This window comes from Physella acuta, unplaced genomic scaffold (genome assembly GCF_028476545.2).
Source record: "Physella acuta isolate Inbredline_101_S28 unplaced genomic scaffold, ASM2847654v3 ptg000487l, whole genome shotgun sequence".
Taxonomy (NCBI): domain Eukaryota; kingdom Metazoa; phylum Mollusca; class Gastropoda; family Physidae; genus Physella; species Physella acuta.
In genome coordinates, this window is record NW_026732006.1 from 125,946 (window position 1) to 153,878 (window position 27,933).

The 27,933-nt window shown below is 37.0% G+C and overlaps 1 protein-coding gene across 1 annotated transcript; it reads right to left on the reverse strand.

Annotated features, from left to right (window-relative positions):
- Nucleotides 1–1,594: 1,594 nt before the first annotated feature.
- On the reverse strand, nucleotides 1,595–27,668 carry LOC131944274 (homeotic protein antennapedia-like). The gene is made up of 2 exons (XM_059304828.1): nucleotides 26,834–27,668; nucleotides 1,595–1,905 (listed from the first exon to the last, which is right to left on the reverse strand). Exons 1-2 carry the CDS (start codon nucleotides 27,666–27,668, stop codon nucleotides 1,595–1,597), a joined length of 1,146 nt encoding a protein of 381 aa, XP_059160811.1.
- Nucleotides 27,669–27,933: the final 265 nt, after the last annotated feature.

Consider the following 27,933-nt stretch of genomic DNA (forward strand, 5'->3'; position numbering starts at 1 on the left):
GTACTCTCCAAACAAAAGTCTATAAACTTTTTGGTACTCACTGACAACTGAATGATTAATTTTAGCTGCTTAACGTGGCATGATCTACAGTTTGTCAAGTAATCTCAAGCAATTTTTTAATTTGTTGAAGTTTTAAAGTAATCTTACTCCAACAGGAGCCTCATTAAAGTTGATATTTAAATTTGATACAAGGTCATTAAAATTTGTGAAAAAAAAAACATCTTTCTAAATATTATACAAACTTGTATTTATGTACACAAATTTAGCCCGGGACATTATTTATATTATGGACATGAAATCTTTGAAAAATAAACCAACGGCAAGAGGAGACATGATCACATGACATGCATCAGATCACATGATTGAGGATTTACGGAGATACAGTAGCCATTTTACATCCAGTGGATTATGCGGATGTGAGAAACATTCACATTTTATATTACAAATTAACGTCACACAGGTGTACGTCATAAGCGTACACGTCATACAAATCTATTACACTACAAACTACTGACTAGTGGGGGTTTTTGTATATACAACATAGCGTCTGGTAGAACTGAAATTCTGCAATGGTCTTCTCAATTTTAAAGTCTGCTCCACCAGTAATTTAGTGTCACTATGAGCTAACTCAGGTCGACCTCACATTTTCAGTACCGTGAAATAATTCACCCTAAACCTAACCTAAATCTGGAATCCAGCCCACAAGCAATAAAACGTTTACATTTTAACTTAATTTTGTTCTTCCCACCTTTAATTATCTAACATGTTATTTCCAAACCAGATAGATCTAGGACAAACATCACGCTTTAACATGCCCTTAACACGACGGGTTTTGTGTACTAGTAATCTAAAAATAAATTTTTCCGAACACGGAATTACAGAAGAACTTAAGCGTTAAATTATTCTCTTTTTTTGGACAAGCATACGCATGTCTGTTATGGGGATTATCAAATTGGGGTTACGGTTGATTTATAATTAAAAATAAGTAATTATAATGTAAATATATATAATTCTACATTCCCCTCTTTCGTAAAAAAAAAAACGCCCCTTTTCATTGAGAAGGCGCACAAACTATCAAATTTTTTGTCAAGTTGGAGCAGGCATGTTACGAGGATTATCGGTGTTCTTGTCCTTTGACAAAATTTCAGTTTGTCAAGTCCGCTAACGCCGTCACACACTGAAATCCTGTGAGGAAATCTATGTACCCTGCACAAATTTAATAATCCATGCAGGTATTTGAATACATCCAGTTCACACGCTTGAGTTAATACGTGCATTTAAGATTGCAGCGTCGTTTTCTTTTCCTTTAACCTATGCCAATCACAGAGAAAATATTTCTTCTTGCAATGTATTGCCTACAAACACCTTAGCTGTAATATATCAGTGATGATTGTTCAATGGATTTCCCTTAAGATTTGTCACTGTGGATTTGTACACGCAAGTTTGTGAATGACGTCAACATTTTTTGTGTAGTAACCACATTCAATGGGACCAGTTCTACTTGTGGTGGGGTGGAAGGAATGTCTATCCATCCCCCTCCCCTCCCCACGTACACACAACACTAACGACTTTACTTTTCTTGTTCGTTAGGGAACTACTTTAACGAATCTAATGACGAGCAATCTTCGTTTTTAACCTTAGAACAGTCACGTGGGCTCCCACACTCCTCTTTGATTGGCTTATCCGGGCCGGTCAGCTTAGCCAGGTTGTTCTCCTTCTTCCACTTCATTCGGCGGTTCTGGAACCAGATCTTGATCTGCCGCTCCGTCAGGCCCAGCATGTGCGCGATCTCGATGCGCCGGCGTCTGGTCAGGTAACGGTTGAAGTGGAACTCCTTCTCCAGCTCCAGGGTTTGGTACCGTGTGTACGTCTGCCGGGTTCGCTTCTGCTCAAAGTGGACCTCAGCTGGGAGTAGACGAAAGTATGGGAAAGTTAAGTCATTGAAGACACTTCATTATAGACACAAACACAGACATTATGGACAAAGTTAAGACATTGTAGAAACTTCAGTTATAGTCACAAACACAGCAATTAACGGGCAACGTTAATACATTGAAGATGCTTCAGATAAACACAAAGGCAAAAAATTATGGGCAAAGTTAAGACATTGAAGACTTTCAGTTAAGTTATAGACACAAAGACAGAAATTATGGACAAAGTTAAGACCTTGAAGACACTTTAGTTATAGACACAAAGACAGAAATTATGGACAAAGTTAAGACCTTGAAGACACTTCAGTTATAGTCACAAAGACATAAATCATGGACAAAGTTAACACCTTGAAGACACTTCAGTTATAGACGCAAAGACATAAATCATGGACAAAGTTAAGACTTTGCAGACACTTCAGTTAAGTTACAGACACAAATACAGAAATTATGGGAAAGTTAAGGCCTTGAAGACACTTCAGCTAAGTTATAGACACAAAGACAGAAATTGTGGACAAAAATAAGACATTTCAGACACTTCAGTTAAGTTATAGACACAAACACAGAATTACAGATTAAATTTAAAAGGCGCTCGCAAATGTGCAGATAAAATTATTGATGAAGTTATAAACAAATGGCCATATAAAATATCTGACCAAATTACAGATCCAAATAAAAAGTAGCAGACAAATTTACAGGCACAACAGAAACAATTTTAGATAAAATATCTACTTAGTTGCAGACAAAATCAAAGACAAACGTTCAAACGAAGCTTCACCAAAAATGCAATCATAGGAAGTGACAGAAATGAAAACAGACGAAACCTAAGACCTTGCAATCTATGTTTAAATATAAATAGTAACCTTTAATGCATTATAAGTTTAAATTTAAACAATGACTGTTAATACTACAAGATTTAAATAGAAGGAGTAAAAATTTTCTTCGCAAAAAATAAATTAATTAATTAAAAAATCCAAGATAATGTTGATCTCGCTAACTGCCACAGTGTCGACCAAATATAAACTAGAAACATAATTTTAATTACACCGCGTGAAAGCAATAACATTGTTTATATTCTAAATTCTATATGAAAGGAAAAGAAATGTAACAAATGTGAAAAACTTTCTGTCATCTGCTTATGATGGCGGATTTAAAAACAAAACAACAAGATAAGTCCAAAGCTACTTCTTTGGACATCGTAACCGAGAACATACTAAATAGTTCAGTTAACGGCAATGAAGCTATGTTTAATTTACGTACAGGAGTATGTGTAGTATTGTGATGGACGAACAACCCAAATTGTGAACATCCTCTATCTCATTTATTTTTTATTTTTTTATTTATTACATGTGTATCACACTAAAAAAAACAATTTTAGATTTCTGTAAGTATCGGCGTCAGGTAGCCAACCACTGCCTATAGAATGTCCCTGACCCCCCCCCCCCCCCCGGGACCGTAGCGTACAGGCACGACTTGCTCATCCACTTACCATCAGCCATTAACGTCAGTTTCAAGAAACGGACCGGTTGTGTCTCACTGACCTAACCAGGTGGACCTATTGAAATATGGGCTCTATTTTATGGCCTGTCAGAACAACCCCGCCTCCCCTCAATACACCCCCCCCCTAGAGGTAAAGTCAGTAGATAATTTACTTTGACATCGCCATCTAACCAATTAGAAGAGAAATTATTAGCACGGTATTCTATCGACAACGGTGGAGTCACTGACTCAGTAACAGAGTTTCTTTCAGGCATCTCTTCGGCGAAATTTTTTTACCCCCCCCCCCCCGAACGGAATGAGATTTATATAATTTATATAGAAAATATATACTTTTAACAGTGTCCGCCCCCCCCCCCGAAGAAAGTTTACCGCTCCCCCTCCCCCCCGAAAATTTCAAGTGCCTCCCCCCCCCCCCCCCGGAGAAAAAAGTCTGGAAGAAACACTACTCAGTATTCCGACGAAGCGAGTGGAGTCTTAGCTTAGATATTATATCTAGGACCTGGCTGAATGTAAGAATTTAAAATGGACCGCGAGAGCCTGCTTCATAGCGGTACCCGACTTTATCGACCTACATTTAGTATACAGCATAAACAAAAACAATATCAGTCGTAACATTTTTGTATTGCCATTTTGTAAGAATTAAAAGTGGTGGTATTAATATTTTAAAAAAATTTAACTTTTTAAATACAAGTTTTAAAAATAAATGATTTATCAGGTTTTCTCCATTGAAGCCAAACATCTTCTTAATGTGGCCATAATAAAATAGTTAACTACTTTTATATGCATTTGAATTTTTTAGCGCAATTTCCATTCTGGAGAATTGCGTTTATTAACTCGTCATTTCTGGGAATGGATGGATGGATGGATGAATGTGTGTCCGGGCTTTAAGTCGTATCTCCTCCTCAACGAAGCAATATCGATGAATAGTTCCAAAAGCAATTATGTTAAGCAAGTTACGAGAATGAGCATAGGCCATAAAAATTCCGGGTTTCTTTCATGTATTTCCCGGAAAAGCCAAAAAACCTCGAAAAAATTCAGTTTTTGGCCCATATCTCGGCAACCAGACCACTTAGCGACCAATCGATTCCTGTCTTAATTTAGAACAATATTGCCGAAGAAAGTTTTCAAAAATATTCTCTCGTTCGGTCACAAATTTTAAAATTACATAAACACCTACAAACCGATTGTTCTTCTAGCTTGAACGCACCCCAACATTATACGTCAGAGCTATTTTTAGATAACATAAGGAAATTGCGCACAAATGTCACTAGACTTTTTTAATTAACTTGTTTTTAATAAACCTTTTTTTTTGAAGAGAAATTTCATTTTTATTTAGCACATCAGTTTTTGGTATATTAGAAATAAAATCATCAAAATCCAGAAATAAAAATCTGAAGCATAATTTAAAATCGTTTTCATAAATAAAGTGTAACTATAAACATTGTTTTTGCTAAAGATAGGAGTAGATAGCTATACGAAATATCTTTTCTCAGGCTAAGCATAACTAGAAGCAATTTTTTAAAGATAATTTTTTATTTACTTACAATTGGTTTAATGTGGTAATGTCGGCCCACTTACAATAATAACTTTTCACAGAATATATTTTGATCGGGGTTTTAGAAACAAATATTGACTTCTGGTTTAATTAATGTAAGCTAGATTGAATTCGGCTACTATTTAAGAATAAATTCTGTTTTTTTTTCGTATTATAATTGTATATAACTCAAATAAGCAATTTATATACTTAATAGTTGGACAATGAAATTTAAAATATAAACAATAAAGTTCATTTACTGTTTATTGATTGATGGGTTATTGCCCTTGAGCAGATATATTCGCTATAGATGACATATCGTTATGACATTTTGTAATCTTATCATTAATTGTAAAACATGAGGTCGAAACACAGTATATTGTAATTAAAACTTGAATAGTTCAATAAAAATATACGTGCTGTAGCTTTTATCAATGGATTTGGTGTGGTTCATAAGTGTTGGCTATTAACTGACACAAGCGAACGATACAAAACAAATAAACCGGGAGTGATCTCCCCTAAACTTTCTCGAATATTCTGATATGAAAAAACAGGGAATGGCAACGCGGGATATAGACATGATTTTTAATCCATTTTAAATGCTTAAACTTTTTAAAATAGAATAAAATCTCGTAGAAAAAAAAGGATTGCACACCAATTGAACTTTATATAAAATGTGCAAAATAGTACTTTATACATTCACATGCGTTTTTTGAGAAATCGGAAATAGCGAAAATTATTACTTCCGGTCAACTTTCATTTAACCATCTGAAATAGTACTCAAGTCATAGGCTTTTGAAAATTTCAAAGTAGAAAAAGTTCCACTTCCGGTTATCGGAAATCGCTCAAAAGTTGATACGGATCTACGATTTCGATAAAATACTTACATATGAAATTTCATCAACCTAGCTCTAACGGTACTCAAGTTATCGTGTTTATATATACACACACACACACACAGACATACGGACAGAATTGGATAATCCAGTTTTTCCGGCTCCATTACGCATAAAACGCCAAAATTTTGATATATCTGGATTTATAAATTTTGCCCGATTAAAATAAGTCCTCTACATCCCGGATGTGATGATGGACTGAGGAGTAAAACGGTGAAAACTGTCCAAATTTAATGTGATTTTTGTGCACGATTACAAGACTTTCTCTATACTTCGTATATACGAGAAAGTAATACAAATGATGTGTAAGGGAGACAACTAAATATTTAAATAAAAAATGAATATATATAGCAACCAAATTATTAATTTCACAAACGAAACTAACTAGGAATATATATTTATAATAATAATCAATACAAAATAATAATTGTTTTTTAAATTGCTGACTTTTTAATTTTCGGCGAAAAAAACCTTTTATATTTTCTATATGTATTAAAAATACAAAAACTGTATAGTGTTGAATTAGTTTTTGGTATATATTTAAGATCACTATTTGATTTTTTATTCGTATTGAGCTGAATAATAGTAATTTTGGATCCCCACATGGGGACAATATATAAAGTGTCAAAAAAAAAAAAAAAAAAAAAAAAAAAAAAGTGTCAGTACTTCAAGCGAGTGTAATACTCATACACAAGCTTCCCATCAGTGATATCACTACATTCCTGCACTTATTTTTAAAGTATAGAAAGTCATTGTGGTAAACCCCTTTCTATGTTTTACTTGTGCTGAAATGCTCAAACCGTAGATATCAGATTATAGTAACACGACTATGATACAAAGCCAATAATTATAGTGGACAAACCTCTCAAAACCAGAGTTTCTTCCAGGCATCTCTTCGGGGTGGGGGGAGGGGGGGCTATGAAAGTTTACCGCCCCCACGAATGAAATGGAATTTATATAGAAAACGGTGCCCTGTCAAAACGGCCCTGGACAAATCGGCCCCGTCAAAACGGCCCTGTTAATATGACCCCGTCAAATGGACCTCCGACAAAACGACCCAGTTAAAATAGCCCCGTCAAAAGGGCCCCGACTTATTATTTCCAGTCAAATTGGCTCCGTCATATTGACTGGCGACATATAAGCTTCCGACAAATGGGCTCACGACAAAAAAGACCCCGTTATTACGACTCCCGGCAATAGGCTCCCGCCATTTAGTTTCGACACAAAGAGGTCCCCGTTATTACGACTTTCGTCATTGTGGCTCAAGACAAATAGGCTCCTGTCAATTAGGCTCCCGACTAAAGGACCACTGACAACACGATTTCTGTAGAGACTAAGTCTGCCGGCAAAACGGTCTGATTGAATATGACACCTGCAAGTGGGACACCTTCAACAATATTCTTTATCTTCTTCTTCTTCTTCGTTCTTAAATATTAGTGTTGAAGGGGATCGAGATTTATCTGCCAGTGGGTTTGAACTCGAGACTTCTTGTTCGAATTTATCAATCATGAGCTTTTTGCCGACTCGACCACGCCTCCAACACAATTAAGCGTTACGTGTCAACTGGTTATGCGCCATTGAGGCCATTGACTCCGATTTCAGCCTGCTTTTCTTTTTGGATTTGCTTCCATAGCCTTTGTCCAACCAAGAACAAACTACAAGGCAGCAGTTGTTTAATTTTGGAGTTGTCTCTCCTAGAAGAGTGGCTGTCCCCAGCTAACGAGCCTCATCTGCCCGAGGGTTCGAACTCGAGACTTTTCGGTTTAGCAACCATGAGCTATACCGACTCGACCACGCCGATCCCTTAATATTCTTTAGAGTTAGCTTATTTAACAGTTTTAAATAATACAACGTATGCATCTCTTGTTCGTCAGGCCTTATTTTTTTTATAATAGTTTATATATTACTAGCGTACCCGTCCCCCGCCCGTTGCCGCGGGGATAGAATAAAGTCTGACGAAACATATTAGAAGGATTTCACCAATGCGTTACCAATCATATGTTCTTAGACGCGGGATCTTGTTTTCTAAAACTGTGTTATTTAAATGTAAACAATGCCTGCGCTTGGATCATAATTATCGGGACATGGGTTTACCTACACTACCAAATGAAATCATTGAATGTTCGTTAATCAATCTCCGAATAATAATGAGGTAGAACACACTTCGTGACCACCCATGTATCAGAAACATAGAGAGGCACTCTCGGGAGCCCCACAATAACACTATCGCAAAAGCGCAGCGTAGGACCGTTGGCTCTTTAAAAATAACAAAGTGCCAATGTGCTAACAGGATAACCCAGAGCGACACATAGCATCCAGAAACAATGATGCAGATTGCATCATTCGCTAAAGTTACATAAATCAAAAGGGATTTTAACATGTACATTTTTTGTTGTTGAAGTGTTATAAACATCAGTGTGACTTAGCGTTACTAATGGTATATTATTAAAAGCTCGATCTCAATTTCTGATTGGATCGTCTAAAAATAAATTTATTGCATCATTCGCAAAGTGACGAAACTCTCAGTAGGCTCCTCATTTTCAAAAAGTTATTTTTTCATCTTTCGCAAGGTGACGAAACTGTACAGAAGGATTTCCTTCGCGTTACAAAGTTATTTTTAGAAGCCTGTTGTAGTTTTAACGCTGAATATAGTAGTACCCCTTACTACGTATGCAGGACGCTCGATTAACGGATGCCAAGTGCCAACATAGTCGCTCTAAAACTCTGGGCGCCAAACCGTGTGTTGACGAAAATTGTACTAATTGTAATTAGTTCTGTGCATAAGTTATCGCATACTGTGAGTTATTAAGACGAGTAATTATGTGACATCATAATATAAAATCATAATAATATAATATAGTATAATCATAATATAAAAATAAAGGACAATCGAAACAATTTATTTAATTCGACGTCTTCCGTTTTTTGGCTTTGACTGTTGCAAATTGTTATTTTGGATCAATGCTTACTTAAAGATATCACAAAAGTCTGCCTTAATCCAAAGCATAAATCACCACTGAATAATAATAATAATACGGCAATTTACTAAGATTATGTAAAATTAATGCTCATTAAATAAATAATAAATAATTACGAAACATTAAAGAATAGGTTTTTAAGGAAATAATTGACAAAAAAAATATTAACTTGTCAAGAAATTTTATAAAAGTTAGGAAAAAAAAAAGAAAATAAAATGCGTTGGGGGAAACCAGTTTAAAAACGAGATATAAGTACATATACGGGAAGTTTCAGTTTTTAATATAAGATTTGGTAACCATAAGAAGTAATTAACTATGGCTACTGAACTCCCGAGATAAACTAATATGGAGAAAATTATGCGTGTAAACATTATTTGTCTTTGTGATTGATGAGACAGACTTGACCTGTGACCTATTGGTCAAGACCCGCTTACGGCGTGACGCCCTGACCATCGTCCCTATCACGTGGTCATCGAGATGGCCAGGGGTCAGTACGGTGTCCGGCCGAGGCTGGATCAGATGGTCAGGATAGGTTCGACATGTATGTTGGACCGCTGGATCAGATGGTCATGATAGGTTCGACATGTATGCTGGATCGCTGGATCAACGATCTCTTGTTGGACAAGACAAGAGAATGTCCTGTCTCGGTGAGGACCGGGAGGACATACATGAGGCGGAGGAGGGGGGGGGGCAGATTGAAATAACAGAGAGGGGAGGGGGTGTCATATTGAAAGAACTGTGGGAAGGAGGGATCAGATTGAAACGAGATCTACAAAAGATTTTGCCGAGTGTAACCTATGACCCCCTACTTAACATACCAGGACAAATGAGAGAGAATAAATTAAACCGATCGATTAAAATACTGTAGCAGATCTATAATCTATCTGTCTGTGGTTGTGTCTGAATTCAAACCCAGAATTTGAATGAAGCTTTGAAGATTAAAGTCTAATATCTTTAGCAATTCATAAACGCTTCGTAATTTTTTGTTAGGTTGATCAAGTAATTTGTCTAAGAGAATGAACTAATTATTTCAGTTTGTTAACTATTCGAAATGACCTAATTATTTCATTTCGTTAACTATTAAAATGGCATAGTTATTTCAGTTTGTTAATTATTAGAATAACGTAATTATTTCATTTTGTTAACTATTCGAATGACCTAGTAATTTCAGTTTTTTAACTATTCGAATTACCTAGTTATTTCAGTTTGTTAAGTACTACATGGATCTAGGTCTTTCAGTTTGTTAAATATTAGAATAACCTATTTATTTCAGAAGGTTATCTACTAGATGTCCTAGTTATTTCTGTGTTGGCTCTTAACGTAACCTACTTATTTGGACATACAGGCTAACAGAACACATGCACCATTTTGTAGCCAACAGCGCCAACCCGTTTCAGATTCCACAGCCCATCCGCCATGATTCACATGAGCAGGGTTGACACTATAAATCCCCTGGACGGGCGGGTGGGGGCCGGGGGTTTGCTCACCCGATGCCGGGAGATATTGCAAACATCGGGCCGACAAGCCCAGTGGTGGCTCGATAAATCAGGGCGCACGTGTAGGGACACTTTGAAGTGAGCATCCGCATGTGCAGTGGGGGGTGGGGTGGGGGCGGGGGGGGGGGGGGGTGAGGGAAGGGGGTACTAATTTAGATAGAAAGTGAAATTTCCAATATGTTTGGTACATTGAGAACATGTGTGTGTGCGTGTGTGAGTGTGAGTGTGCGTATGTTTGTGTGTGTATGTGTAGGTGATGGTTGAGGAAAACTTGCATGAGATGAGGGATGGTGAAGGTGGGAAAAACTTGTAATTAAAGTTTTAGCTAATTAAAGAAAAGTATTAAATTTGTGAATTTTAGATTACATTTTATAATAGTTGCAACCTGGCTCTTTCACATTATTGTCATGCAGTCATTCCTATCCTACCCCACCCCCACACATCATCTCGTACTTCCTAGGTAGACAACATAAATGATAATTTAAAAAAAAAATATTCCATCATTGTAACTTAACTCTTTCAGAGAGGTGAGGGGGGGGGGAGGGTACAGGTACTGCCACACCCCTTAATCCACGAACGAAATTTATCTAGAAAATATATCCTTTTACCAGTATCCTCTAAACTATTTACAACAGCGAAAATGTTTGTCATCAGTGTCGAAACTTCCTCTCTAACAGAGTCCATTGTGGCACCAACTTATATTTAGTTTGATAAGGGAATAAGTCAGCCTCTACTCTCATCACTGCCCTATCTCCCATTGGGTTAGTCAAATGGCAGCGGTATTGGAAACATTTGAGAAACCCGGACCTATATTTTACTTTGATCCGTCTACTTGGCAGAAGAGATGCACAATCAGGAAAGGTGTTGGGGGGGGGGGGGGAGTGGGTAGGGTGTAGGGTGTAGGGTGTGGGGTGTTGGGTGTGGGGTGTGGGGTGCAGGGTGCAGGGTGTAGGTATTTAAAAATCCCCAAGGATTGGGTGGAACTCCCCAATCAGTCGTGTTGTACCCATAGCATAACAGGGGTTTCATTAGTTAACAGAAATTCGATTTATATAAATACACCCACACATCCACACACATGCACACACCCACACACACACCCACCCCCCCCCCACACCCACATATATATATATATATATATATATATATATATATATATATATATATATATATATATATATATATATATATATATATATATATATATATATATATATATATATATATGAAATTCAATCACATGCGATCGAACCTTCACGTAGACCTATGTAAATGAATGTCTAGTTTTACCTGTTAATGAATCGAATCTTCACGTAGACCTATGTAAATGAATGTCTAGTTTTACCTGTTAATGAATCGAATCTTCACGTAGACCTATGTAAATGAATGTCTAGTTTTACCTGTTAATGAATCGAATCTTCACGTAGACCTATGTAAATGAATGTCTAGTTTTACCTGTTAATGAATCGAATCTTCACGTAGACCTATGTAAATGAATGTCTAGTTTTACCTGTTAATGAATCGAATCTTCACGTAGACCTATGTAAATGAATGTCTAGTTTTACCTGTTAATGAATCGAATCTTCACGTAGACCTATGTAAATGAATGTCTAGTTTTACCTGTTAATGAATCGAATCTACATGTACACCTATGTAAATGAATGTCTAGTTTTACCTGTTAATGAATCGAATCTTCATGTACACCTATGTAAATGAATGTCTAGTTTTACCTGTTAATGAATCGAATCTTCACGTACACCTATGTAAATGAATGTCTAGTTTTACCTGTTAATGAATCGAATCTTCACGTAGACCTATGTAAATGAATGTCTAGTTTTACCTGTTAATGAATCGAATCTTCACGTACACCTATGTAAATGAATGTCTAGTTTTACCTGTTAATGAATCGCGCCACCAATCAGAGAGTTCAGACAGAGAAACCAGAATCAGGTTCACCCAGAAGAACGCACATATCTACCCCATCTTGTAGTGTCTGGTTCCCTCCGGCCGGTAAACAAACCCCACCCCGGGAGCTCAGCACTAGCTGGCCGGCCCGACCCAACACGACGCTGCAATTTGTGCCGGACAAGCCGAGCAATTTGTGCCGGACAAGCCGGGCAATTTGTGCCGGACAAGTTGAGCGCTGAGCAAACTGGGGCGACCCCGCGACCGGTGATTGAAAATCATAGACAAGCGGGGATTATGGCTGCCGTGGGACCCGGGCAGTAAATCACGTGACTCCCGCTGTAGGCCGTTGCCGTGGTTGATGGAGTAGTGGGGATGTACGGTAATGTATGTGGGGGGGGGGGGGGGGTGGGAGGGTGGAGTCTGGCGTCTATCAAATCTAACAACAACCTACTAACAAACTGACCAAGAAACCTACTATACCAACCACCAACAAACTAACCTAGCAAGAAACCTGCAAACATACAAACAAACCTACCGACAAACATACCAACAAATCTATCAAGAAACCTACCAAGAAACTTACAAACAAACCTTCCAACAAACTTCAAAAACAAACAGGGAACATGTTCTTGTGACATGTATCGTGAAACATATTCTGGCGACATGTTTCACAAACAAGTTCAGGCAACATCAGAACGTGAGTACTTCATGCCGTCTCGCCGACGACACGTGTGCCTTGATACGGCCCGATCCGTCTCAGTTCTCCGACCCCCCGTGCAGGTAAATCTATTATTCAACGAAAGTCATCCGGCCATGACGCGCGATATGTTCCCGGTGCGGACCGACGTTTGATTGCACGCCGGTGCTGTGCGGCGCGGAGAAACAGCTTGGGTGATATCTGCAATCTTTGCCGTGCCCACCTACGCTTTTTAATTTCAGGTTTATTTCAGGTATATTTTAAGTTAACCAAGAAAAACCGAAGCTTTTTAAAGCGACGGGTATTTCTTAGTTTGCGTTAAATTTTCAAGCAGATATGAATACCATGCTTGATTGGACATTAGGTTTGAGAACAAGTTTTGATTTTGTCTCCAAGTTGTAAAGGAATATTGCGAATTCAATTTCTAAGTAATTCGAACTGAATATTTCATCTGTTAGTAATCGCTTTCTACCTCTCGACCAGTCTCTTCCAGTTTTTTTTGTTTGTATTAAGAAACTAATATACGGGTACTTCTTTTTAAATCCCAATAGCCGCCACAATCATATTTTTACTAATTTTACCTAAATTTTAACGTTATGACGAAGGCATACATCGAATAATTACTCATATGAAAAAAAATTCTTCTAACGCATCAAGATAGTGGTGCTAAATTATTCACCTGAACCTTTGCGGCTGTAGAAATTCTAATTTTTTTCTTAATCACTAGAACATTTTTGTCTTTAGCAAAGAACTCTGATAGTTGAGGTAGGACTGTGAGTGAGTATTAAAACTACTCACTCGCTACGTGTGTGTCGAAGATCTACTCTACAATGTGTTGTACAAAAACTTAGCTGAACACAAACCAGCCGAATTAACATAATAGTTGGTGATGGTAAACATTTTTAAACAACTGAAATATTTTTTGAAGAACCCTGACCGCTAGACGAGGTAGGAAGAAGAGGCAGGACAGTTGATGAGTATTAAAACTACTCACTCGCTACGTGTGTGTCGAAGATCTACTCTACAATGTGTTGTACAAAAACTTAGCTGAACACAAACCAGCCGAATTAACATAATAGTTGGTGATGGTAAACATTTTTAAACAACTGAAATATTTTTTGAAGAACCCTGACCGCTAGACGAGGTAGGAAGAAGAGGCAGGACAGTTGATGAGTATTAAAACTACTCACTCGCTACGTGTGTGTCGAAGATCTACTCTACAATGTGTTGTACAAAAACTTAGCTGAACACAAACCAGCCGAATTAACATAATAGTTGGTGATGGTAAACATTTTTAAACAACTGAAATATTTTTTGAAGAACCCTGACCGCTAGACGAGGTAGGAAGAAGAGGCAGGACAGTTGATGAGTATTAAAACTACTCACTCGCTACGTGTGTGTCGAAGATCTACTCTACAATGTGTTGTACAAAAACTTAGCTGAACACAAACCAGCCGAATTAACATAATAGTTGGTGATGGTAAACATTTTTAAACAACTGAAATATTTTTTGAAGAACCCTGACCGCTAGACGAGGTAGGAAGAAGAGGCAGGACAGTTGATGAGTATTAAAACTACTCACTCGCTACGTGTGTGTCGAAGATCTACTCTACAATGTGTTGTACAAAAACTTAGCTGAACACAAACCAGCCGAATTAACATAATAGTTGGTGATGGTAAACATTTTTAAACAACTGAAATATTTTTTGAAGAACCCTGACCGCTAGACGAGGTAGGAAGAAGAGGCAGGACAGTTGATGAGTATTAAAACTACTCACTCGCTACGTGTGTGTCGAAGATCTACTCTACAATGTGTTGTACAAAAACTTAGCTGAACACAAACCAGCCGAATTAACATAATAGTTGGTGATGGTAAACATTTTTAAACAACTGAAATATTTTTTGAAGAACCCTGACCGCTAGACGAGGTAGGAAGAAGAGGCAGGACAGTTGATGAGTATTAAAACTACTCACTCGCTACGTGTGTGTCGAAGATCTACTCTACAATGTGTTGTACAAAAACTTAGCTGAACACAAACCAGCCGAATTAACATAACAGTTGATGATGCTAAACGATCACAGCAGCTTGAAAAAAGGCGGATGTTAATGAGATAATTAATCATGGGAGGCGACTCGTTGTATCAACAACTTAGGATCAGAATCCACGGCAGATTAATACAAAATATTCAAGTACTGGACACGATTTATGAACAAGCCGTTGGAGAAAGCTGACACAGCATTTTGAAGGGTTATATATTATTGTTTAATAAAATGTTTGATTATCATCCCATTATCGGCGTGGTCGAGCCGGTACAGCACATGGGTGCTAAACTACATAGACTCGAGTTCAAAACCACGGGAACAAGAGACTCGATAGCTGGGGGATAGCAACTCTTCTAGGAGAGACATCTCCAAAAATCAAACAACTGCTGCCTTCTAGTTTGTTCTTACTTAGCCAAAGGCTATGGAAATAAAATCGAAGTCAACGAATGGCGCATAACAAGTTGACACGTATTACATAATTGTGTTGGAGGAAATCGCCTCCAATAATACAACTAAGAACGAAGAAGAATATAACATTCGAACAGAGTGCGTATGGTTGTATGTATAAATATACAGCTGGTCGTTGTGGTTGAATTTTTTGACCCCTTCCAACAATATGATTATGAACGAAGAAGAAAGAAGATCACATATATATTCTAATGCAATAATGTATTCTATACCACATTGTCGAAAGTAACCATTTCGATAAAATAAACCCACTCTTGGTACAAAAGGTTAGCTTTTGCATTAGCGCTAATGGTTAGAGCATCTTCACTAGCAGTGATTAAAATTGAAATTGGTTTTTAAAATAAATTTAGAACTATGCATTTTGTGTGTCCACACTGTCGGATTTCATGTCGCTAATTGATAAATTAACCTATTTAAGATAATGTAAAATAAAGTTTTGGTTAGGGTTAGGGTCAATAGCACTGGTTTGTTGCTAAATTAATCATGGCCGTCAACCTCACCCCACACCCTGTTGTCAAAATTTGGTTATAACACTTTGTGTTGTCAAAATTTGATTATAACACTTTGTATTGTCAAAATTTGATTAAAAAACTTTGTATTTTCAAAATTTGTTTATTACACTTGTATTGTTAAAATTTTGTTATAACACTTTCTATTGTCAAATATATTTTTCAAGTAGCGCACACGCAGAAAATTTGCCAAAAATGACAACATGTGTCAAAAGTTTGAGACAGTCGTGCAGTTTCAACCACACAGACAACCACATAGACCACCACACAGACAACCACACAGCCAACCACATAGACCACCACACAGACAACCACACAGCCAACCACATAGACCACCACACAGACAACCACACAGCCAACCACATAGACCACCACACAGACAACCACACAGCCAACCACATAGACCACCACACAGACAACCACACAGCCAACCACATAGACCACCACACAGACAACCACACAGCCAACCACATAGACCACCACACAGACCACCACACAGACAACCACATAGACCACCACACAGACAACCACACAGCCAACCACATAGACCACCACACAGACAACCACACAGCCAACCACATAGACCACCACACAGACAACCACACAGACAACCGCACCGACAACCACACAGACAGCCGCACGGACAAACCCACAGACAACCACACAGACATCCACACAGACAACTACACCGACAACCACACAGACAACCCTACACACAACCACACAAACAACCACTCGCCATGTATAAGAATCGCCAACTTTCTCCGCTTTCGTAGTATGGGCCATATTCCCGAATGTCAATGGGCTATTAAATAAATATTTGTTAACTCCCTTCTCCTTACATAAAGACAACCGAAAATCTCCAACTATCGTCCTCTTGGAAGTCCGCATGATGAGAGCAGCGATGGAATCTAGGCGAGTTAAACCATGTGACGAGGGCCCATAGCTCCGGAGTGACGTTTGAATGCGCCAGAACCGCTCGGAGAAATCGCCCCTGATCGTTTATTGCCAATAACGGTAATTGGAACTCTTGGTTTATGAGCTATAAACGCCGGGTCGTGTCGTCGGGAACAGGGGCGGCGCCTGTCATTAAAATACGGAGGGCAACATTACAGAGCAGCGCTGATTAACAGCTAGCCGACTGTAATTCTAGCTGGAGCCATGGCATAAGCCCCGGTGCAGCTAGCAGCTAGCTTTGATGTAAAATAACAGATGCAGATATTCTAAAAGTTTAATTACTATTAATTAATATAAACTGTTTTTAAAATAAAAATAAAAAACTCTTCAAATTTACCTTCAGCAAAAATCAAAACTTAAAAAAAGGTGGAGTTGGGTTACTCAGGGGCCGATACTCTAAATGTGAACATAGAATAATAAATAAACTGCAAATGGGTATAAAGTATGGTATAGAAAGCAAATAACCGAAGTAATGTCGTTTTATGGACAATTCTCGCCTTATAATAGCCCATCGGGACAGACGTCAAATGGACATTACCGAGACTAACTGTAGCTCGTGTTGAGTTGGAATGAAGCGAAACCTGGACGGCCTCAAAGAAAACGGCCCCGACTATTAGCATTGGACATCATCTTTGCACCATTTAGCGGTCCCATTAATCTGGGGGCCAAGACTATAACAATAACTGTTTGTGTTGATGATAATAGTCGCCTTTAGACTCTTTTAAAAGGGGTTGTCGTGGGCAAGACGTCCGGCAAAATTTGGACAACGATGGACAGATGGAGTTGACTTTCAGAGCTGTGAGGATATTCTTGGAGCTAAACCTGGTGAAATGCTGGAGCTAAAAGCTAAGCAATGGCTTGCTTACTTGTGTTTAACTCATATTTTCTTGTCATGGATATTGAACACGCAACATTCACACACTAAACTAAGCATGAAACCAGAGGCGACATTGGTGTTTCTTTGAAACTTCACGTGAGTTAGTAAGTGAAATTTTTTAAATACAATTTACTATTATATAATATTATTATTATTTTTTGACAATGACGTAAGGTAGAAACCTCTAGATTCAGCTCATAGAAAGGTAACCAGCAAACTGTGTCTCGTATATTTTTCTGTCAAATATCTGTTAGAGTAAGGGTTAGAATTAAAATTATGATCAGGGATTTGATCAGGGGTATGCTTAAAATTATGGTTGGTTAAGAGTCCAGTTTATGTTATCAATACTTGCCACTAGTCTAAGATACGTAGTAAAGAGATCTTGATAGTTATTTTAACTTTTAAAATAATTTCTTCTTTGTTACTATTACAATGTAAAATTTTGTAGTTCATGATAAACTTTGATTCATGCGGTACTTGAAGTCTTATAATGTTGTCTGTGTTTAGAGTGTCACATTAAAAGTTTGTAGATGACGATAGACTTAGATTCATGTGGTACTTGAAGTCTTATAATGTTGTCTGTGTTTAGAGTGTAGCATTGAAATCGACTGAAAGTTTGTAGATCACGATAAACTTATATTCGAACGGTACTTGAATATTTTTTATCTGTTTACAATTGAAACACTGTGTCGCATACAAGGGAGTTCACTTATAAATAAACATCTAGTATGTAGGCATATCATTTACTTATTTCCCATACTGTAAGTTAAGCTTCACTAAATCAGAAGTTTACGCGATTTGTCTAGTAAATTTTTTACAATAAGTTTTAACATCTGAGAGCAATTATAGTGTGGAATATCCGAATACGATTTCAATGATTTCTTACATCGTGGCGAAAATAATAAGTTCTGTAGATAAAAGTCACTGAACAAAGATTCCCTGTTATCTTGTTTTAAGTTACAACCTATTAAACACAACAATTATATTAGGAAAGTAAATTTTTTCTCTTTAAGATAGATATACTCTCTATGTGAAAGAATCTTTGACGTTGGAATAGAATGAATGAACATTTCTCCGTTTTAACAGAACGTAGAGATTTATTTGGTGAACTGAATGCAGTTCAGTATTTTATAGCTCAGTAAATTATGACGACATTAAATTATGAGGACATTAAATTATGAGGTCATTAAATTATGACGACATACATTTATGTTTAATTTTTTAAATTGAAAAAAGCCATTTCTCAATAAAAATGTGTAAAGATCAAGAAACAAACCCTAAATAGGATATTATTTGCTATTTAATGGCGCACTCCGGTAAGGAGAGAAAGTGTTCTTTGATAGACATCAGGCTCTGTCAAGCGTGTCACAACTTAATGCAAAAACTCCACGGTATTATAGAAACATAAGTTGTTACTTGCAATTTAATAGAGGGTAATTACCCATTGACAAGGCAATTTTGTTTTAACAGTTCTATACCTTAGTCAAAACAAGACAAACTTTGACACAAGGAATTCAAACTTTACAAAAGAGAGATTTAAAATACAAAAGACATATTTTTACAAAATTTGTTATTTAATTCCTTGTAAGGGTTTTTTGTTTTAGAATATGCGCATCTTAAAAATATCTATGAAATATTTTGTTTTACAATATTCTTCTTATAGAGGATTTATTTAAATTATACTGTATTAATAAAAAAAAATTTAGCCTGTTAAATAAAATTGATGCGTTGGTTATTAGTAAGGGGAGGTACTTTTGAATGTGTATAAAACCAGTATGTCTATTCAACTAGATTTAGATGAAATATACGTGATTCTGTATAGATATAGACTGTAGTTAATGTTGGTACGAGTATTATGCACAACACATCATTGGTAGACATAAATCAAATCATGGTTAATATAAGATTTTGTTAACACGACCCAAACATTAGCAGTATCGCCAGTCTAGAAAGAATTTAACATATTTCTGGCACAGGGTCTTATTGCAGAACACAGATGCCATTTATTTATATGCCAAGGTGGGAAAATCAGATAAACCCTGCTTCACCTGCGCTATGAACAATTTATTCTGGAATAGAACTTTAATAAATATCTATTGAGCAGCATTGATAGATATATCTTAGTTATTTCCCTTGACAATATAGGAATAAATAATCAGGGCTTTTGGTAAATCCTTTTTCTGTCCCTTTAGAATTTAGAAACGAAGTTTAAGGAATACATTTTAAAGAGCTGTTCATGCAACACTTGTTGCATTAGCCGTTGCCTAGAGTCCTAATAGATCTACGCATGCATTTACAAATTTGAATATTTAGTAGTTTGTAAGACTTTAATCCAAATCGGCATACCCAATACATAACCAATGTTCCCTCTAAGGGAAAAAAAGTTAGTGTGCAACGTGAATTTTGTGTGCGCGGTGTTCTAAAAGTCTTATACAAGGATATAAGTATTTTACAAAATCACTGCGTGGCAGCTCAAAATTACTGCGCGGTCGCGCAACCGCACAGCTAAGAGGGAACACTGACCGTAACTGGACTACACCTATTGCTGGGTACTGTTATGAGATAGAGCTGTTAAGTTGATCATCTTTTATCGTTACATTGTACTGTATTGTAGCTTATAAGTTATATAATTAAACGACTAGTAGGAAATAATTTTTAAAATTAACAACTAACAATGTCCAATACACACAATCGTCTTAATTATAAAACGGAAAACACCTACGATACTTTAGTAAATCGCTCTGTAATATGTATATATATATATATATATATATATATATATATATATATATATATATATATATATTTATATATATATATATATATATATATATATATATATATATATATATATATATATATATATATATATATATATATATATATATGTGTGTGTATGTATATATGTGTATATATGTATATATATATATATATATATATATATATATATATATATATATATATATATATATATATATATATATATATATATATATCATCAGTTTAATAAATAATCTATGTAACTAACAGCATATATCTCATTTCGATTAACGACACGGAGACAAAGACTTCCAATACCAACATTGACGTAGTCTACCCCAGACCTTACAGAAAATTTCTTGTTTGTTTTTCTTACGTCTGATGCGGGTCTACCCAGCCAGGTAACATACTGGACCATCTGTTTACCTTAGCTGGAGATACGCTTCAGGGGGCGCGCGTGGACTCAATCAATGGGCTAATCCACAAGCAATGTATTTAGTAAGTGATTGACATTATATGTGTGTGTGAGAGTGTGTGTGTTTGTGTGTGTGAACGAAAGCGGCGTTTAACGCCCTCAACAGTTGTGTGTATGTGTGTATTTGAGTGTGTGGGAGTTTGTGTGTTTGTATGAGAGAGGCTTGTAATGCACGAAACAAATAACATCAAGTGTGTTTGTGTGTATGTGTCAGAGGCGCAGCAACCCTTCCCGGCGCCCGGGGACAAACTTTTCGATTTGTACCCCCCCCCCCCCAAGATTTCGATTTGCACCACCCCTCCCCCCTCAAAATTTCGATTTGCACCCAACTCAACCTTTCAATTTATTTTTCCAACCCATTTTGGCGCCCCCCTAAGGTCGGCGCCCGGAGACATATGTTCCCCCCCCCCCCCCGCTACGCTACTGGTATGTGTGTTTGAATGAGAACGGCGAGTATTGCCATCTACAGTTGACATAGTCTGTGAATAGGGGTGTGTATACGTGTGCATGTAAGTGTGTGTGTGTATATTTGACGGTGTGTGTGTTAGAATGAGAAAGACGTGAAAAACCCAAAACTCTGTTATATTGTAAGGTTTGAACACAAAATTTGTAAGGTTATAACAACTACAAAAAATGTTTGGTTTTAAGTACAGGTAGGAGCAATAAAACATTTAAACATGGATGGCCTTAATTAGACTCGTCACAACTGACATTTGTCGTGATGTCGTGATGCTAGACGGGACAATTGTCGCACCAACCGCCACTTGGTTAAATTGGCTATCGCGACAAACCATTTTTTGCTCCGATGTTTTTGCGCATCACGACGCGTCCTGATTATACTAGACGGCGCATTTGTCGTGATGCTAGACGGGACATTTGTCGTGATACTAGACGGGACATTTGTCGCGATGTTAGACGGGACATTTGTCGCGATGATAGACTGGACATTTGTCGTAATGCTAGACGGGACATTTGTCGTGATGTCGTGATACTAGACGGGACATTTGTCGCGATGTTAGACGGGACATTTGTCGTGATGTCGTGATACTAGACGGGACATTTGTCGCGATGTTAGACGGGACATTTGTCGTGATGTTAGAAGGGACATTTGTCGTGATACTAGACGGGACATTGTCGTGATGTTTAATGTGATTTGATGTTTTTTGACTCTCTTTGTGAATTGTTAGCATTCTAGTAATAAGCTTAAAAATCTGCCTTATTGTCGCTAATACTTTTGCAAAATTTAAACTGGATAATCCTAATCCCCCTGCTTAATACTGAACGTACCCTTTTCTGCACTGAATATATTAGTCAACCATCAGTTACTTACACGAACAAAAGTAACCCATATTGCTAAACTACAACTAGTCAACCTTTCTAAGTCTTCAGTCTGTTCTTTCAGCTATTATTCTTTGGGCGTATACTCCGTTCAAAGATTAAAGCCATGTATAAAAACTTTAAAGAGTTTTGATTAAAATGAATTTTTAGAATTTAAATTTTTTGAAATTTGAGATTATTTAACCTTATTTTTTAAATTTAATGCGCGTTAACTGAAAGTTGATGAGAATGATGCTATAAAAATAAATTGTCCTACTCAAGGGGGGACCAGTACTTAAAAATCGCATTTTCATTATCTTTTTGCCTATGTATATTTAATAGTCTAATGCAACTCTAACATCCCATCAATTACTTGAACTAATCCACTCAGAGTACGTCTTTGATTTCAAACTTTCAAAATGTGCTTGTAGTTAGAATATGTTCCCTTGGTTCTTCTTGACATTCTCGGCTTCACTCAGAACTAATCAGTACCCGTCTTAAGCAATGTTCCCTCTAAGCTACGCGGTTACGCAGTGATTTTGTAAAATAAATATATCCTCGTGTAAGACTTTTATAACAGCGCACACAGAAAATATATTTTGCACATTTTCCCCTTAGAGGGAACATTGGTCTTAAGACAATATAAGCAAGGTCCGTTTGCCATTGTTCTTGAAATTCAATCAGTTCATATACTGAGCTTTTAGTTTTATATACACTGATCTGAGCTCTTTAATTTGAAACGTTTGCTTTACAGAGGCGTTGCAACCCTTCCCGGCGCCCGGGGACAAACTTTCGATTTGCACCCCTCCTCAAACTTTCGATTTGCACCCCCCTCTCGAACTTTCGATTTGCACCCCCCCCTCAAACTTTCAATTTGTTTTTCAAACCCATTTTGGCGCCCCCCCCCCTAAGGTCGGCGCCCGGGGATATATGTCCCACCACACCCCCCTCGCTACGACTCTGTTACTTTATTTCTTTCCAACCACACCACCCTTCGTATTTAACGGTATCATTTTAACCACACACCCTTTAACAACCCAACAGCTAACATCATCCTTCCTCACCAACTTTCCCTCTAAGTAGAAAAAAACTAGCTTGTAACGTGTATTTTGAGTGCGCGGAGTTCTAAACGTCTTACATAAGTATGTATGTCGTTTTACTTACGGAAGTATGTATTTTACAAAATGACTTCGCGACTGGTTCAGAACTAATGCATGCCGCGCAGCTTACAGGGATCATTGATCTTTACCCCCACACCGACCCAAAAAGCAAGTCGAACAAGCAACTAAGGTGTAGTGGCTACGCACCAATGAACACAATAAATTTTATAACTGTGTTTTATATCTGCAGCTTAAAGAGATTTGAAATTGTAAACACCGGGACCGCAACCTAAGAAAAAAGTAAGCCTTACTAAACCGCCCACAACCTAAGAAACAAATAAGCCTCACTAAACCACTAACAGACGACTACAACATCATCACGAAGCTTTACCCGACGACAAAAAACCAACTTCTGATCCCAAGTATTTAAGCGTCACGCCCCGTTGACTTACGGAAGCTTCAGATAATCTGCTTATAAAAGCGACCTTGTATGCCGGCGTTGTAACGCGACATATGTTCGGATGTGGAGAGCCTCCCCTGCTCCAAGATCCGAACAAAACCTCGGCTGTGTGTTCGTCATCTTATCTTAATATCCCCCCCCTCCCCGTATCGCCTAGCTGCGAGAACATTAAATCACGGAAGTCCTGGACCCGGCGGAGCGAGACCCATAGGTCAGCTTGACCAGTCTACGGTGTGGTCAACGTTTCCTTTGTCCATCAACACCTGACTGTCAGGAACATTTCGCAGACTTCAACAAACAAATGCTACTTTATTCAATAAAAAAAAAATTACAAAGAAATAGACGAATTATAAAAACCGTACGAAACAAATATTCTAAAAATGTAAAATTAAGAATTCGTTAGAATAAAAAAAAATTAATACGATTTGTATAATGTTAGTATATTTTTAAAGATAATAATTAAAAAAATATTGTAATGCTTTTTTAAAAAGTTTTTTGAAAATAGTCGCAAAAAGTAGGGTATGGGTAATTTATATATCCTTAGCCCATTTTTGGCGACAATCTTCAAGATGAACATGCTGAGTTTGTAATTAAGGGTATTTTCCTTTTCTTGTGTATTTTGTCAACATTTGGATTGGAATGACTCAACTTTAATTACACCACCACATTAATTACTCCTGATTACCAGAATTCACTTTTGGTTTTACAATACTTTTACCAAAGAAGGTGCTATAGTTATTTATACTTTTTTTTAAAAACATGGACGGAATGTACTGCGATAGACAGAATTGATTTTAAAAATTAAACTTCTTTCACAAAGAGTAGAACCGCGGGATATTTATAGATTTTAATCTCGTATTACATGTCGTCGTGCCCTAGTTGTTTGGGAATACCCGAATCTGTGTATTAGATTCAGTGCATGTTAATCGTGAGCCCAAAATGTTTTTCAAATACACTGTGTTGAAAAGAGGCTCGGAATTCATCTCGGAAAGTTGCAAGGGACGGAAGACAAAAGAGAAAAAAAAAGGGCGGGTGGGGCAGAGGATGTTCTAGAATCATGAATGGGTGTGAGATATGGGGCGGGGGAGTAAAAACGCAATCAAACATCGTGGGTTAAAAAAAAAAATATTATCTTGAATCAAGATGTTAAATAGGGGATCTTCGACTTCATGCATTTAATACCGTTAGAAAAAAAAATAGCAATAAACAAGATATGATTAAATTCGTATTTTATTGCCACAAATCACAACACTTGTGTTGTATTACATCTCGCCCTCCTAAAACTTGGGTTCATTTGATACCACGTACATAGTAGATCCCCCCCCCCCCCCCGTGGATAATACTTTCTACTTGCTATACCCTCCTTAATGCGATTTAATTATATAATTATGATCTAGATACATTTTCCTACATGTGTATTTTAATTTTCTACTAGGTACAGCCCTTCTAAACGTGGAGCTAATAATTCTTGAAGGTACAAAAGCACTAAGCGATGATAGAGTAGTCTACACAATACATCTCCATAAATGTGGATTTCATTTCTCTTATAGGTGTGATTTCTTAAAAGGTGGTTTACAATATAATTCCGTTTCGATTGTGTCTCTTCCATAATGTAACTGTAACATCAATACAAACAAAAACACAGACAAGGACATTCTTTTCATCCTTCGTCTTTAACTATGTATGGTTTACAACAAATAAAATTACATGTTTTAAAAAACAAAATTGATGTTGCTTAATTACTTTTAAAAAATGTTTAAGAACCCATTAGTGTCTTGAAATTGCATTTTAAGTAAGAAAATTAAGAAGCGAAGGTATTTGAAACAGTTAAGTAAGCAATTTTATTGTATGTTTTGTTCCGCTAAACGTTATATTTTTTAACACGAAATAGGATGTATTTTTAAATACAAGGTATATTTATTTAACAGATTAGCTACATATTTTAAAAGTGGACCGCTTATTTGTCTAGTTAATTAAACATTATAACTCTAGTAATTATTAACAATGATCTTAATTGTAATGGAGTATACATTGTGTGTTTATACCAATTTATTCACAAAATCGGTGTTTATCATTTCGTTATAAAATGTTCATGTAATTTTAACTGGTGGGAAAAGAGTGACATCAAATTTTTAATGTAATCCGCTTTTCAGTGACACAAAGTCGAAAGTTGTACAAAGAGTCCTTTGTAAAACTTTGGACTTTAGTTGAACAAAATTATTAATAATTTTAACAATTTAAACAATTATTTATGAAAACATATTTCTTGGTATTTTATAAGGAAGCTATAGTACTTATAAAATGCCAAGAATATTGTTTTCATAAACAATTGTTAAAATAATGAAAAACATTTTTCAAACAAATTGATTCAGTAATTAAATACTAATAATTTTAAAATGTATTATCATAATGTATTTACATACTTGTTTGACAGAAACGTTTTTAAAATAGATTTTTGTGTAGTGATTAGACTGTATTACTATGATGTAAAATTCTAGATCAGGATTTACTATTTCTGAAACATTTATGAGTCTGCAGTAATATAAAACACTTTTATTTTTAACGAGTAATTTTTTGTAATATATTTATTTTATTGACGTTCATAAAACAAGATGTGTTATTGTAAATATAATTAAGTTATGGCGTAATTTTAATGAGACTTGTAATCAAAGTGGTGATTGGTTCGGTCAGAAATTATTTTTAGGAGCTATTATTTTGACCCGTGCTTAACAGATGCACTAATGAAGTTCTTATGAATTGGTTTAAAATATATTTCTAATTTATGACCAAGGCTTTTGTAAATTAGTGAATTAATTTAACTCTTTATTGTTTTGGCTTTTTTTTGGAGGGGGGGGGGGGATTTATTTGCAAGAGACATGTTAGTCTTTAAAAAGCGTGATCAGAATGGATAAAAGTTGAACGTTGCTTACCATTATTTGCCTGTCTCATCCACGGATACACTGGCATATTCGGAGAGTTCATCCCCGACATGCATGCTGGATTAGGCATGCCTGGATTGTATCCATTGGGAGAGATGCTTGGATCTGGCATGGATTGTTGTGGATAGTAGTAGGAGGGCATATGCGGGGGCCCACACATATCAGGGGGCCCACCCTTACAGTCCAGCATTCGGTTCTCGTAGTAGAGTTCTGATGGATTTCCTGGATGGTGGATGCCGTTCATCGGATACGGTGGATACTGGTGTGCCGTGGGTGGGGTGATGGCGTGCGGGTGCTGCTGCTGCTGGCACGGTTGTTGGTGCTGTAGATGTGGTGGCTGATCCAGGTGGTGATTCTCCAGGTGGTGACCGTCCAGATGGGGACTGTCCATGTGGTGATCATGGTGCAGGGTGAGGTGTGGGTGCTGCTGTTGCTCCTCGGGTTGATGCTGCAGGTGCAGTTGGTGAGCAACAGGCGGTTGTAGCACCAGCTGCGGCTCCATGTGTTTAATGTTCTCCTGAGGCAAAGGGGTTCGATTCTCACTTCTACTTTCATAAGGATACCTCATATACGACGGCGAGTAGGTCGGCGAACAACTCTCATACCCCATCACGCCCTGGTTGTTGTTGGGATTCGAACCCAACATCGAAGAGCTCATGTAGTCATACTTAGAGCCGTGGTCGCTGTAGATATCAGCTGACGCCATACCGATATTGCCGGCGTCGTTGTTCAGGCTACAGCCTCCCCCTAGTCCGCTAGACATGGAGTTGGGGGACATGGTACCAGGTGGGGGTAGGAGGTTTGTGTAATATGAACTCATTCTCATTTTCGTCCCGTAACTCTAAGTCTACTATGTCGTTCTTTTTCTACACGAGAATTCTTCAATTCAAACCATTCTAGAAAAAAAAATGTTGAAAATTTTTCTAAGTTTATATTCATATATAAATAATAATAAATTGTTATATTACCAGTTGTTATTGAATACGAATTCCTTTTCCAGTTTTAGAAAACACAACCTATCTAATCACACATTTGAGGAAATCAATAAATAAATAAAATCTAAAAATAAAAACACCGCAGTTGATACACAA

Bases quoted from the DNA above. Each gene is read 5' to 3' on its own strand.
- LOC131944274 (XM_059304828.1), bottom strand. From the start codon at position 27,668: ATGAGAATGAGTTCATATTACACAAACCTCCTACCCCCACCTGGTACC. The intron at 1,906-26,833 runs GTAAGCAACGTT...GTCTACTCCCAG, and splicing joins GATGAGACAGGCAAATAATG to CTGAGGTCCACTTTGAGCAG.